Source organism: Hippocampus zosterae, chromosome 5 (assembly GCF_025434085.1).
Source record: "Hippocampus zosterae strain Florida chromosome 5, ASM2543408v3, whole genome shotgun sequence".
NCBI classification, from domain to species: Eukaryota; Metazoa; Chordata; class Actinopteri; order Syngnathiformes; family Syngnathidae; genus Hippocampus; species Hippocampus zosterae.
Window position 1 is genome coordinate 18,316,034 of NC_067455.1, and position 14,643 is coordinate 18,330,676.

Genomic DNA, 14,643 nt, shown 5'->3' on the forward strand with positions numbered 1-14,643 from the left:
ATTGTGTTCTTATCTGTTTTCCTAATGATTGATTTTTGATTGGAGAAAAAGATGCTGCAATCATTTTGTGTGGTTCTCTTCTTGTCCTCCATTCTTTTTCTTATTTGACTTAGTTTTTCAGTTGTCTGTCTGCTATTGTGTGATCTGCAAGTAAAAATAAAATTAAAAAACGGAGTCGCTGGCTGCTCCAAATTTGTACTTTACATTTTTAGAGTGGCATTATTCTCTTTTAATGCCTGCTTTTGTTTTGTTTTTTTTACCTCCAATTTGCTTGCAGTTATAAAAAAAATAGGTATAGGCATATCACCTCGATCCCCAATGGATATTTATTCATTCATTCATTATGTGAGCACTTTAGCCTCACGAGTATCGTGGGCGTGCTGGAGCCTATCTCAGCTGTCTTCGGGCAGGAGGCGGGGTACACCCTGAAGGGATCGCTAGCCAATTGCAGGGCATACATAGACAAATGTCCATTTGCGCTTGCACTCACGTGTAGGAACAATTTAGATTTTACAGTGTAGTATTGATGGTTTTGTTTACCTTGGGCCCCAAGTGTCGAGCCCTGGGCTGAGCCAGTGATGTTGTAAACCAGCTGACGTACCTTACCCATAGTGTGATTAGCAACTCCGGACTTTGACGAACAAACTGCGATGCAAAACTGCTCATTTCCAACCTTGATGTATATTTACAGAAAAACAATAACAGGAACAGTTTTTCTTGGTCATCGGTTTTGTGTTGCTCCGAATTACAGCTAACGAATTACAGCTACATATCTTTGCTGAATAAATATTGAAATATGTCGTTGTTAACAACAGATGACGGTAACTTGCTGTTGATCAGCTGTTCTGTGACCCAGAAGATGACCTGCCCGGACACTTTGTAATATGAAGCATAACCATCACCAATATAAAGCACTATAATCACGATCAGGTGTGTGTGTGTGTGTGTGTGTGTGTGTGTGTGTGTGTGCATTATTGGTGATTATCTCAAGGTAGAGGTAAATTAGATGTACTGTAGACGATTAGCAGCAAAAAAATAATAATTTTCAAAGTCATCTCAGCCATTTAATGTGAGATGAACAGCTTTCTGCTGATCCATCTACTGTTTGATCCCGATACTGTATTGCAAATTCAAAAATCATAGCGCATGCCATTTATGTGAGTTAGTTCAATTCAAAGAGCAAAGCCATCTCTTTCTTTCCTGCTCTTTCTCTGGATATACTATACATCGATCTCTTGATCAAGCTAGCTATCCATCTCACTCGCTATCCATCTCACCCAAAGTCAGTTGAGATTGATTCCAAATATTTGGCGTTCAAGTAAAAAATAAATAAATCAATAAATACAGTTTCGAAACACATCTTTTTAACCATGTAATGGTAATCCCTAAAATTGAAGAATGGTTTGTAAAATTTCATTTATGTCATAAATGACTTGTTTCTTATAAATGATCAAACGGTTTACTTTCTTCAAAGTAATTTGGAAAAGTTACTAACCAACTATTTGTTTGCCTTCATGCAGGCTATTTATAAGATGGTGTCCTCGGTGATGAAGATGCCGGAGGATGAGTCAACGCCTGAGAAAAGGACAGAGAAGATCTTCAGGCAAATGGACACCAACAGAGACGGTAGACTTGCTTTACGTGCTGCATTTTTTGAGGAGACAAAATTTCTAGGGGTTTGCGACATGCTGTAGTGCAGTCAAAATACCATCAAATATAAAGAATATTAACTCGCATTACAATGCCTCTTTTTGGTCTTGTTGAAATTAGTCTCTTTTGAATGTTCTATATTGTCTCATGCAAGTGACCCACCCAACACATTTCATTGCTGGGCCAATGATGCTTACAGATTTCTTCGGCAAAACAACTCAAGACTAAACTGGGAGAGGCTGTACTTTGAGCCCCAAATATATCTTTTTTTAAAAAAAAATAAATACATTTTAAAAAGAGACTGTAAAGCTCATGCAAGTCCCCCAAAAAACAAAGACAATTATATTTTTCCTCATAGAGGAAGCAAGTCATCAGCTGCCAAAATACACTTTATCAATCAATGGTCAGTGTACTGTATGTGACACATGCGAAATGCAAATTGCACTTCAGGAATAAGTGCCCAGTTATGCGCAATATTCAAGCAATATTTATTAGTCTTTTACATTTTTTATTATTATTACTGTTATTATTTCTCACTTTAGGATTGTTTAGGTCTGTCCATGTTGTACATTGTCCATCGACTTTGCAGTTGCATTGGCACATATCCAATTCACATCTGAATTTTATTCACTTTTTGAAACGGTTATCTAATTCATGCCTTATTCTATTTACAAAAAAGAAAGACAAAAGATTTGATTTGTATGATTTGAACAATGTAGTGTAAATCCAGCGTTATTGTTGAATCTAGGTGCAATGAAAAGCATGTATTTTGGAGTGCATGTGTGTCACTGCCAGGTGGTTTACCGGCCGTCAGCCGTCTTCTTCTGATGAACTCTTTGAGGGGCCCCAAACAGATGGAAATCAGAAGTCGCAAGGTCTTGACTGTAAAGGGGATGGGGAAGCAATTCCCAAACCAAATGGTTGATGGGTTCCACTGTTTTGGCTGCTTCATTTTGAGAACCCAGCGGCAGCTGACATTAGAGTGAAGAAAATCTTCATGAACAATTTGGTGTGCTATTCCAACAGAGATACTTTAACTGCATTGACCATGGTTGGAGTTCTCACTTCTGGCCTGTCTTCGTCAAGATTATTATTCCGCCCTTCCTGAAATAATCTAGAGTCTAGACGTAACGGGCACCTATGGTCTAGATTCTAGAGTGTAGAATCTAGCCCATAGGTGCCCGTTACGTCGATCGTGATCGACCAGTAGATCAAGGACTGGTCTCAAGTCACTCCGGGGGGGGCGGGGGGGATAAATGTGTCTCTGTGCATGTGAGAAATATATTTTTTGTGTTAATGCACACTGCTCCCTAATCATTCTGTCAGTGCCACTTTCACAAAAAGTATATATAAAAAAAGAAAAAAGAAAATAAAGCAGGTCATCGTTAACCGGAAGTTGTTAGCGCTCAGCAGTCTGCAGTTGCAGCTTGTGACCAGAGTTGTTGCGCTATATCTTGTATCGTGATCATATTCTCATTCAGAGTTTGTTTTGTACAATTCACCGAGGGGACGGGCAAAGAATGGGAATCTGGACGGCTGAGAGAAGCATTTTAAAACGGTACGCGTGAGGTGCGATCGTAAACAGGCTAAGTGCGTCTCATGCCTCAGCGTCAAGCTATTGCTGATCATGGCATGCGTGTGTACGTGCGTGCGTATGTGCGCGTGCGCGGTAACGGGACGCTCGCGGGAGGTTGGTTGATCAAAAAGTAGATCTTCGGTCAAAAAAGTTTGGGCACCCCAGATCTAGACCATTTATATACTTTTTTTCAGAATTGTGCTGCTCCATACAGAACAGACATTCTTCTAAAAAAAAAAAATCACTTGGTTTGCACTGTTCTGATCTCGGTTCAGTCCTTGAGCACATTTTCATGTCAGCCATTATATATCATTGGAAAACTGATTACAAAACAATTATCACGAAAAATAGATACTGTGAATAGGACACTTTAGGTTTGAACATACACACAAAGGTGCACATTGCGTGCACAAACATTTTTCCAATTCAAGTTTTATTTTCTGCCTTCCCCGGCAGGTTTTATGCATGTCACCTGAGTAAGAGAGCTAATGGTCAGCACTAATAATAATAATAATAATAATAATAATAATACATTTTATTTGTGGGCGCCTTTCTAGAAACTCAAGGACACCTTACAACAAGCAGTTAAAATCACGAGTACAATGTTAAAAACAACATCAAATAAGATAAGAAAAAATACAACAAAAATAAATACATAAATAAAATGATGGCTTTATGGTCTGAGTGAATAGGCTTGTCGAAACAGATGTGTTTTGAGGCTGGATTTGAAATGTGTTAGTGAGTCTGAATTACGAAGGTCAGCTGGGAGTGAGTTCCAAAGCTGGGGAGCAGAGCGACTGAAGGCTCTATTTCCCATGGTGATGAGGCGAGCAGGGGGGACGGAGAGGAGGACAGAGGAGGAGGAACGAAGAGAGCGGACAGGCGTAGGAATATGGATGAGGTCAGATAGGTATGGAGGGGCTAGGTTATGAATGGATTTGAATGTGAGGAGCAGGATTTTATATTGAATGCGGTGTAAAATGGGGAGCCAGTGGAGATGTTGGAGGACAGGTGTAATATGGTTTATGTATGGTGAGTGTGATAATGCGGGCGGCTGAATTTTGGACCAGCTGAAGCTTATGGAGGGTTTTTTGAGGGAGACCAAACAGAAGGGAATTACAGTAATCGAGTCGCGAGGTGACGAGGGTGTGTACAAGTATAGCAGTGGACTGAGGAGTGAGAGAAGAGCGGAGCCGGTGGATGTTTCGAAGATGATAATATGCAGAACGGGTGATGTGGTTGATATGTGAGGTGAAGGAGAGGGTGCTATCAAGGATGACACCCAGACTCTTGACCTGAGGGGAGGGGGAGATGGAAGAGCTTTCGAAGGGAATGGAGAAATTGTTTATTTGGTTTAGAGTGGATTTAGTGCCAATGAGGAATTCAGTTTTATTGCTATTCAGTTTGAGGAAATTTGAGGTGAACCAAGATTTTAATTCCTGCAGGCAGTTGGTTAGGGACGATGGTGGAAGTATGGTATTAGGTTTGGTAGAGATGTAGAGCTGGGTGTCATCCGCGTAGCAATGAAAGTGAATGTGATGTTTCCTGAAGATATTACCAAGGGGAAGAAGATAGCTTAGAAATAGCAATGGGCCAAGGACAGAACCCTGAGGAACACCTGAAGTGAGGGGAAAGGGGTGAGATCTAAAACGTTTGAGCTGGATAAACTGGGTGCGGTCAGAAAGATAGGAGCGGAACCAGGAGAGGGGGATGCTGGTGATGCCAATGGAGGAGAGTCTGTCGAGGAGGATGGAGTGAGAGATGGTGTCAAAGGCTGCACTGAGGTCAAGCAGGAGGAGGATGGCGAGTGAACCGGAGTCAGCAGAGAGAAGAAGGTCATTGCATATTTTGAGGAGGGCAGTTTCGGTACTATTGGAGGAAAGATGGGTGTGAAGTTAAGCAGCTACTGTTTTTTCTAGAAGTTTGGAGATGAACGGAAGGTTTGATATGGGACGAAAGTTGTTCAAGTCGGAGGGATCAGAGCCAGGTTTCTTCAGTATGGGAGTGACAGCAGCAGTTTTGAGATGGGATGGTACAATGCCAGTAGAGAGGGAAGTTTGAATAATGTTAGTGATGAGAGGGGAGAGGGCCGGGATAGAAGCTTTGACTAAAACAGTAGGGAGAGAGTCAAGTTGACAAGTAGAGGATTTCGACTTCTGGATTAAGATGGAGATTTGGTGGACAGATGGGGATGTGAATGCAGAGAATAGCTGGGTAGGAACCGGGGAGAATGGAGAAGGAGGGTTTGGAGCAGCTGAAGGGGTGAGTTGCTGGTGGATAAGTTGGATTTTGGATGTAAAAAATGAGGCCAGAATCAGTGGAATAGAGATGTGAGGCAAGAGTGTCAGCAGGTTTAGTGAGTTTAGAAATGAGTGAAAAGAGTGATCTGGGGTTGCCTTCATTGGAACTGATGAATCAATCCAGGGTAGAAGATTGATTTGGCTTTGGATATTGAGTCCTTGTAATGGAGAAAGTGGGTAGTGTACATTTCTTTATGAATGGCGAGTCCAGTTTTTCTATATAATCTTTCAAGTTGACGGCCTTTTGATTTAAGTTGTCTGAGGGTAGGGGTAAACCAGGGTGCTGTTTGGTTGAAGGAGACAGTTCGGGTTTTGAGTGGGGCCAGGATATTGAGAATGTTATGGAGATTTGTATTGTAGTGTGTCAAAAACTCATCTGTTGTAGAAAGACAATCAGTACTGGGGAGGTTGTTGATAAGTGATTCTAAATTGTCCGGGTAAATGTCCTTGATTTTACGGAAATGTATAATGCGTTGTGGGTTGGATTTGAAAAATGACAGGTTAACTTTGAATTAAAGCAATGGATGATCTGTGTATGGGAGGAGATCGGTTTTACAGTTTGTTGGTGATAATCCAATACAGCAGATCAAGTCCAGAATATGTCCTTTACTGTGTGTGGGAAAGTTGACATATTGTTGAAAACCAAAACTGTCCAGACAGGAGGTAAAGTCTTTGGTGAGTGAGTTATTGATATTGTCCATGTGTATATTAAAATCTCCTAAGAGAATCACATTTGGTGATAGTGTATACAGATGAGTGAGGAGTGTAGTAATGTCAGTGATAAAATTCTTGTTTGGTTTTGGTGGACGGTAAATAGTGGCAATCAGTGTGGGAGTTGATCCAGAGAGCTGTATAACTGTAGCTTCAAAAGATAAAAAAGCAAGCACATTTACAGGTGCAAATTTCCAATCCTCGCGCAGAATCATCGCGAGGCCGCCTCCCCTCCCAGTCGTGCGCGGCACAGCGTGATAAACAAAGCCCGGTGGAGTAGCTTCATTAAGAGTACCATAATCATTTGGCTGCTGCCAGGTCTCAGTCAGACACAGAATGTCAAACTCACGGTGTGTCAGGAGGTCGTGGACGAACTGGCCCTTGCTCGTAAGGGAGCGGATGTTCAGTAGGCCAACGTTGACCGCAGTGCAGCTGCGAGCGACCGCGATGCTATCCGACCTCGGGACGCGTGTCAACACAGAGGCATCCGCACGGCGTCCGGTGTTCTTCCGTGGGCGGCGAGCGGTGGACCAGAACGACCTGATGGAGCTGGAGTTGTCGTATTGATAGTTTCGGCGTTGGCCCCGGTGAGTGCACCTTCGCCGGGGCACGTAAAGGATGTCCGGGTGTTGGAGCAGAGCAGGCGGTGGTGGACCGTGTGAATTAAAGTTGAGTTTGAGCTCAGTGGCTGCATATTGGTGAAGCGCTTCCAATGGGTGGTGGAAAACACACAGAGCGAACCAGCAGAAAGCAAGCCACTCACAGCTGATCGACATAGCCGGACCGGAGTAATGAAGTCGGGAAGCAGCAACAGGTAGCAGGTAAGCTAGCCGCTAGCCGCAACTCAACGACAACTCAATACTCGATGACAGGTAATGACAGTTCGGCCGATCGAGTGTGGATTGATCATTGTTCACTCGGTGACCATAAAAGCAGGTCTCCATAAAATATGTCGGCTATAAAAGATCAAAAAATTGACATAAAAATGGACTAAAAATCAAAAAATCACGGGGAGTAGCGGCGTCCAAAATCCGCCAGCGTTCACTCCGGAAGTGACGTGCTCAACAAGGTGTTTGTTCCCATTCCTTCCAGGCTATGGAATAAACATTTTAAACTAGGAGTGACACAACCACTTACATTGTTTGTTGACTAGTCAGTGATAGTCGTTGCAATTAGCCGACTAACCGGATCGTTTAAATTACGATAACAGTCCATCCAACTTTGATGAAACTTCCCTTCCCTAAAATGTGGTATTTGGTGTTGTAAAATCATAATAAACAAATATAACTAGTTTCATCCCATTCTGAGATAGTCAGATTAACTCCTTCTGTCGAATTGAAACAGAACATCCTAATTCTGGTTGATGGCAGCGTAAAGAGGAGAGAAGGCATGAAATGCTCAGATGGGAATCAGGCCTCTTCCGAATGGGGATAAAAATCTGATATGTATCAGATATCTGCCGCTGCGCCTGCAGCGTATCAGACAGATTTGACACACCCTGCCAATGTGACCCTGACCTGAAAAAACACAAACACATTTTACAAGCACACCTGAAAATCTCAACTATAACAGTGGTCACTGGCACAGACTATTAAAAATGGTCTGAATATGGAACATTAAATATGCATAGATTATTAACAAAGAATCATTCATTCTGACAGTGTCCGACAGAATAATGCCAAGGTTACTCATTTGAATCAAAGTCAATCCAGGCAAGTGGTGCAGTATTCAATTGTTGTTTTTTAAACGTTGCTTTTTTAACCGTTTAAACCTTTCATCCACCCTGTAACCTGATAACATGATAAACTATCCACGCTAGTAACCACTGTCCATGAAAGGGCTAAACATGTTTTTCTACACCTTCAACTTTATTGGATTTCATTCCTCGCACTACTACTTCCATCTTTTACAACCGATTGTCACCATTCTAACTTGAACATATTGCAAAAATTAACGCCACATATGCTTGCCGCTTTCTCTTTCTAAAAATTCACGTTTTTCTCCAAATTCCAAATTTTTCCCCATTCATTCCCCAATGACACATTCTACATTTTCCACCTATTCAATTCCTACAAAAACTCACCAATCATTCTCATTTCAATAAAACAGAGTCACGTCATTCCCCTTCCAAATTCGAAATGTTTAGCTCATTCAGTTCACCTTGAAGACACTAGTCAACATTCCAAAAATTATTATTAAAAGTATTACGATTATTTATTGCTTATTGTACAGGATACACGCATGGAGGAGATGGAATTAAATTGGTCTATGGAACGCAATGTGTGTTTAAATAGTGTACAAACAGCATGCAGAATTATGATGGTTGTAAGCTGTAAACAAAAATTAGATAAAAATTAGTTAATTTCACTCTAGTTAATTTCACATTTAATGTGAACGCCGCAATCTGGTAACTAGACTTCACCGAAACACGCCTCTTTGGTGGTTATCCACTAGTTTCCATCGTACACATAGTGGGTGTGTCAGAAGCCTAGACGGGAGAATCACTGCACCTTGAATGTGTGCAAGAAAGGCGTGTGAGAAATCGATTTACGCACGACCGGAAGAACGTGCACTCAAAATGTTACAATACTGAAATGGGTTACATTGTAATATGCTTTAAAATAAAATCATGACATGAAATTCAAGCCAGTCACGTTTAAACGCACTTTTCTAACACTGTTGTGTTCTAGGCAAGCTGTCCCTGGAAGAGTTCATCAAGGGGGCGAAGAGTGACCCCTCTATCGTACGCCTGTTGCAGTGTGACCCCAGCAGTGCCGGACAGTTTTAAAGATGAGGCATCAACTTGACTTGTAAGGCTCAGATGAATAATCCACAAATGACATCAGTCTGTCAAATAGATTTCAGAAGATAGTGAAGTGCATTTGTGACCTTCAGTGTATCCTGCTGCAAGATTTTCCCTTAAAAAAAGGTAGCAGTACTTTCATCTAAAAATATTATGGAAGCACTGTCCAAGCACAGGGCGGCCCGATGTTCCAGTGGTTAGCGAGTCGACCTCACAGTGCAGAGGTACCGGGTTCGATTCCAGCTGCGGCCTCCCTGTGTGGAATATGCATGTTCTCCTCGTGCCTATGTGGGTTTTCTCCGGGTACTCCGATTTCCTCCCACATTCCAAAAACATGCATAGCAGGCTGATTGAACACTCAAAATTGTCCTTAGGTGTGACTGCGAGCATGGCTGGTTGTTCGTCTCTGTCTGCCCTGCGATTGGCTGGCAACCGGTTCAGGGTGTCCCCTGCCTACTACCCAAAGACAGCTGGGATAAGCTCCAGCACGTCCCGCGACCCTTGTGAGGATAAAGTGAATCAGAAAATAGACGGGATATCCAAGGACATCTGAACTGTCAACGGTTGTATTTGATTAAAAAAAACGTTCCTATTCTCATTTCTGAACAGTTCATGTTGTGTCTTTTAGAACTTGTCTTGGTGATCCATAATGCCCTTCACTCTCCACTTTGGAGAAGACTAATGATGAAGAATGTCAAGCAAGTGACGACGTGACGAAGACGACAGGCCTTCAGTATACACTGAAGATGTCAAAGCTGTGCACAACTCCCGACCCACTAGTAGTTTTTCTAAATCCAGGCAAATTCCAACTGCCTGACCTTCGATTGGTTTTGAGAACCAAGTGATAGCTGTCAACAGGCTCGTAGAGAAGATTTCCACTCAATGTATATACACGGGTGTTTCTGTATCAGTGTCCTTGCTTGGCTCTTTGTGGACCCACACAGAGGCACAAATGTGCATTATAGACAAGGGTGTTCAATAATGAGAACCCCAACCATGTTCTGTAAGCAGAAGAATTTTATCTGCAGGGCAGACTTGTGAAGTATTATGTTTGACTTCTTCTTTGCTGCATTGTGTGACAATGTATTTGGTGAATTCCACAAATTAGTGTTTCTTTGCAAAAACAAAAAAGAAAAAAAAACAACACACCCACAATGATATGCTCATTTGCCTTTACTGCACTTGCAAGAGCTCAATGAAAGCATGGTTTGAATGTAATTGAGTATCTTGAAAAGGAGTGTTGGATAATTTCAGCTCTCTCCAGATTTGGGGAATGTAGGGGGTAGGGGGGATTTGTAAAGCAGATCCATCCCAAGGTGATTGTCATCGTCTTTGTATTCATGCTTCTGTGCGATTTCCATCTTTAAAAAAAAAACACTTCACTCACTTCACTTTCGATGTTTTGAAATGCTGCATGTTAGATGGGATCAACCAGTACTCAAACACATATGCATGGAGCTTATGCCTGTGTGGAGTTACGACTGATGTGTGAAGATGAGTGGCTGAATGGCCAGTCACATATGCGGTTCTGTGATTCTGTTCTCAAGTACAGTGTCGCCAGAATCAGTACTACCAGTAGTCAGTATTATTGAGACCACTCTCGGATTTTCCTTTTAAACAGTTGGACAAACGTGACCCGGAGTGGTGCCTTGCTCACCTTGATCGTGGAGGAGCTAATTCACTTAGGCTTGACTTTGGGTCTTATATTGAAGAACTGCTGTTTGTATTTCATACATTCAGATTAAAAAAACACACACACACAACTACTCCATAAACTACTGCAATGACATTATTGTATTTTTTATTGTAATGGTGAGATTTTTTTTTATCAGGACTGCATCAGGTGCAACTTTTCTGTAAAATGCAAAAAATGAAGTGGAAAAAAAACGTCTTGTGGTCAAGTGCCAAATAAGCAACAAAAGCAGTATTGTATGAATGTATACTGTACATTTGTTGTTCAATGGAATGTTTGTAGGTGTTACATTTTTTGTAGGTTTTGTGTGGTATCCTGTGCTAAATGGCTACAATTTGAAAAATACAGGATTCTGATTTTAGTCAGCCTTAAATGTAGAAAATTTAATTTTAGCTTTTGTGTCTGGTGTTCGTGATTTCGTTTACAGGCTGGTCTCGGAATCCTTCTAGCTTTTCCTAAAAATTTGGGTCCCGGCATACCACTCAGCAAAAATGTTACAATAAGTATGGCTATTGAAATAATTATATCGTCTCAATTTACTCAGAAATTGACTTTGTGTGAAATCTGGCTGTCTAATTGAAAACAACGCTGATGTACTGACTTCTTCTATCGTAAGCACACATTCACAACAAAAAAAACACTGCAAATAACAGCGCTGGTGCAAAAGTGACAAAATATAAAGGCAAGCACTGACGATGGTAATGACGTGTAATTGCAAATTGTGACAAGCAATAATAGAGCTCACCATGTTCCTTCGGCTTTACACCCAAATTTGTAGAAAAAAACAAAACTGACGTCATTTCAAAAGGCATCTTTGTGGCTTTCATGAAAACAGAATCACATTGTAAATTTCCATTCCCAACACTTAACACCTGCATCAGATAAGGTCTGCTCATTAGTCTGCAGTTAAACAGGAGCGATCACACCTTGGAGAGCTGTTGCACCAACTGGACTGACATAACTCATAGCTCCCAAGACGAGAAATGTCAATTGAAACAAAGGAGACGATCAAACTTCTTAAAGGTAATCATCAGTGTTGGAAAAAGATTTTTTTGTAGTTTCATACCTTATTCCTTAAATTAAGCAACTCTAGACTTGTTCCTATGCTTGATCTTAAAAAAGAATTTATACTGCCTACGACTTTTTTTGTGTTTCTCAAAGCCAGGAAGTTGAACATTTGAAATGACTTCAGTTTGGTGTCATGTCTGTGATCAGCTTTGTTTCGACAAAATTAAACAACTGAATGCATATACTCTGAGGCTTGTGATTCTCGCATTTTTGCCAGGAGTTCTGAAAGGTTTGTCCATTTTATTTCTTGAAACTATGATAAACAATGAATTAGCCATGTTCATTGCCTACTACTGTGTGAAAATATTGAATAACTTTGACTGCAACAATCAAACATTCTATTCTAAAGACAAGTACTACTACAATATATATAGAGAAAGAGGGGGAGAGACATTTGTCACAACCACCCGTGTGGCTGAAAGCACGAATTAAAGTCTAATTCTGAATTAAGGCTTTTCTCAAAATGTGAAATTATTTTATATCAAACGGCTGATAACGCTTCATGTGATATCCCATAAAATTAGATTTTGACCCCTCTCGTCCGCTTTTATCCCATTAAGAACAGATCATATGTGCATGTGCGCTCATTCAAATGCATCGGTGGTGGTGTTGTGTAGGCCTATTGCAACCGAGTGTTTGTATTTTCTGAAACACTAAAGTTTAGGGGGGGGGGGGATCAATTGTGCCTATCTTGACACAATTAAATAAACACTGAATTAAATTACTGTTTATGATGATATGCTCATTAAAAAAAGCTGATCTTCTCCACCAACACACAGCACGTTCCTTAATAATGGTTGTTGTCAAAATGTAACCAAAACAAATAATTTACTCCAAAATATCTGGTTGGTATGGAACACGTATCAGGCTAATTATCGGTAGGCATCCAGACTATAGTAGTCTCATTCGTTGCACAGAGCTTCACAAAAACTTCAAACTCGCGTTTCAACCAACCTCTCACAAACACTGTACTGTTTACACATAACAAAAAAATCAGTTTATGGCAATTCCCTCTGGTGGTGCATGTGAGTAGTGGGAAATGCTAAATAAAGAGAGTAGTCTAAATGTGGACAATGCTTCACAGCATGCGCCAGATGTTAAGTAAGTCTGCCCTCTAGCGGAGGAGCTGTGAACAGAAGCACAAATCAGGCGTAGCCGCACTGGGCATGGATTCCCTGAATTCCTACGTCAATGACGGTAGTGTTTACACACACAAAAATGGACAGAGACTTGGCCAAAAATAAAGAGCTAATTCATTCAGACCTTTGAAATGTGACCAATAACGTACAATTTTAATTAAGAAGAAATTGTGTATTTTTATAACACAGTGTATGGTTAAATCCAAAACACTTCACGTGCATTAAAAAAAATCAGATGCGTGAATCTGTGCAAACACGTGAATTCCATCATATTCCTTTCGTATATCTCAATCGATGTCAAAATGTTGGAGTACCAGAGTCCTTTTCCACTCCTCTGCATAAGTATGCAAATTAATATAAACAGGGCCTGAAAGTGGGTCTGCATGATCAGATAATCAGATTATGAAGTGTGTCACCAATGAAAGAAGAGGAACTTCACAAATGACAGCCGGAGATCCTTGTAAATGAAGACGAGTCCCCCTAAATTATAAGGGCGGGTTTTAGCTCTGAGCTCCCAAACCGGATAGATGGTGCCCGGAGACACCTCTCCAGCTCGCCAACGGCTCAAAAGAAAGAAAAACATGCACAGACCAGCCAAGTAGCTGTGTTTTTAGTGCCGCACATTCCCACGATCAATTTCACGCGATACTTCCAAAGGTATGGGGAAAAGTGTGTTTCTGTGTGTGTGCACCTTTTCTACATGAAGACCCTTGTTTGTTATTACAGTGGAGTTCCTTGCCACATTGCTTAAAACATTGGTGTCACGCTCTGGTCCTCGAGGGCTGCTTTCATACATGTTTTCCATCTCTCTCTGCGGCAACACACTCGATTCAAATGATCAACTCATCAGCAAACTCTACACCGAGTTGGCTAACTAGCGTGATCATTTGAATCAGTTGTGTCACAGCAGGGAGAGATGGAAAACAGGCAAGACATCGCCCCGCGAGGACCGGGTTTGGACATTTGTGGTTCAAAGCAATGTATATCTGTCGACACTGTCAGATGACAGCTACATTCTTCATCAGTTTGCATTCTGTAATCCGGTTGAACGAGGCTCTAAGGAACAGTTCTATTGCAACCGCACAGTCCCCTAAAAGTATACTGTACTAGGAAAAGCCACCACACAGGCTGGAACCAGGCTGATTTGGGGGTACCATGGAAATGGACCTCAGGTTTATTTATTTTTATATTTTTTGTTTGTTTTATTTTTTTTTACTTTTCCAATGACGTCCCCTTCAATGCCTTTTGTTTTCATTCAAAGAGTTGAGAGCAAAATAGTGCAATCAGTTTCGTACAATGACAATTGTACAGATGAAGCCGAGAATTGTCGCACAATTTAAAGTGACCAGTATTGTTGTAATTGTGATATAAAGATGATACAAAGAGTCCTTCCTTGAGCACTTTAAAATGTCCGGTGGGGTGCATTTACAATTGTGAGTTGTCCTGGAAAATTCAGTTTCCTCCCTCTGCTTCTCCCTGCCTTGTGGGTGAACGCAAACGGGCTAAACAGGCATGTCTGTCTGTTCTCGGTTGCCTTCAATGGGCAACATTGAGGTGTAGCGCTTTTCTGCTTCATCTCTGCTACGAGCTGGCGCAGTTCACCATATGATTTTACCAACCAATTCGATACAGGTATTGTATGAGAACAGTTCTGCTCTTTGTTGGTGGATTTACAGATTTTTCAGACACAAGTAAGGATTTTC

The 14,643-nt window shown here is 41.2% G+C and overlaps 1 protein-coding gene across 3 annotated transcripts in view; it reads left to right on the top strand.

Moving 5' to 3' along the window:
• ncalda (neurocalcin delta a) overlaps positions 1–10,471 on the top strand; it is a 39,432-nt gene extending 28,961 nt beyond the window's left edge. For 2 of the 3 annotated variants that reach the window (XM_052065605.1, XM_052065606.1), the window contains exons 3-5: positions 1,521–1,626; positions 8,928–9,047; positions 9,669–10,471. In XM_052065605.1, coding sequence (XP_051921565.1) covers positions 1,521–1,626; positions 8,928–9,025 — 204 coding nt within the window. In that variant the 3' untranslated portion in view covers positions 9,026–9,047; positions 9,669–10,471. The remainder of the gene's footprint in view (positions 1–1,520; positions 1,627–8,927; positions 9,048–9,668) is intronic. The other variant, XM_052065607.1, reaches the window with a different exon arrangement.
• The last annotated feature ends 4,172 nt before the right edge of the window (positions 10,472–14,643 follow it).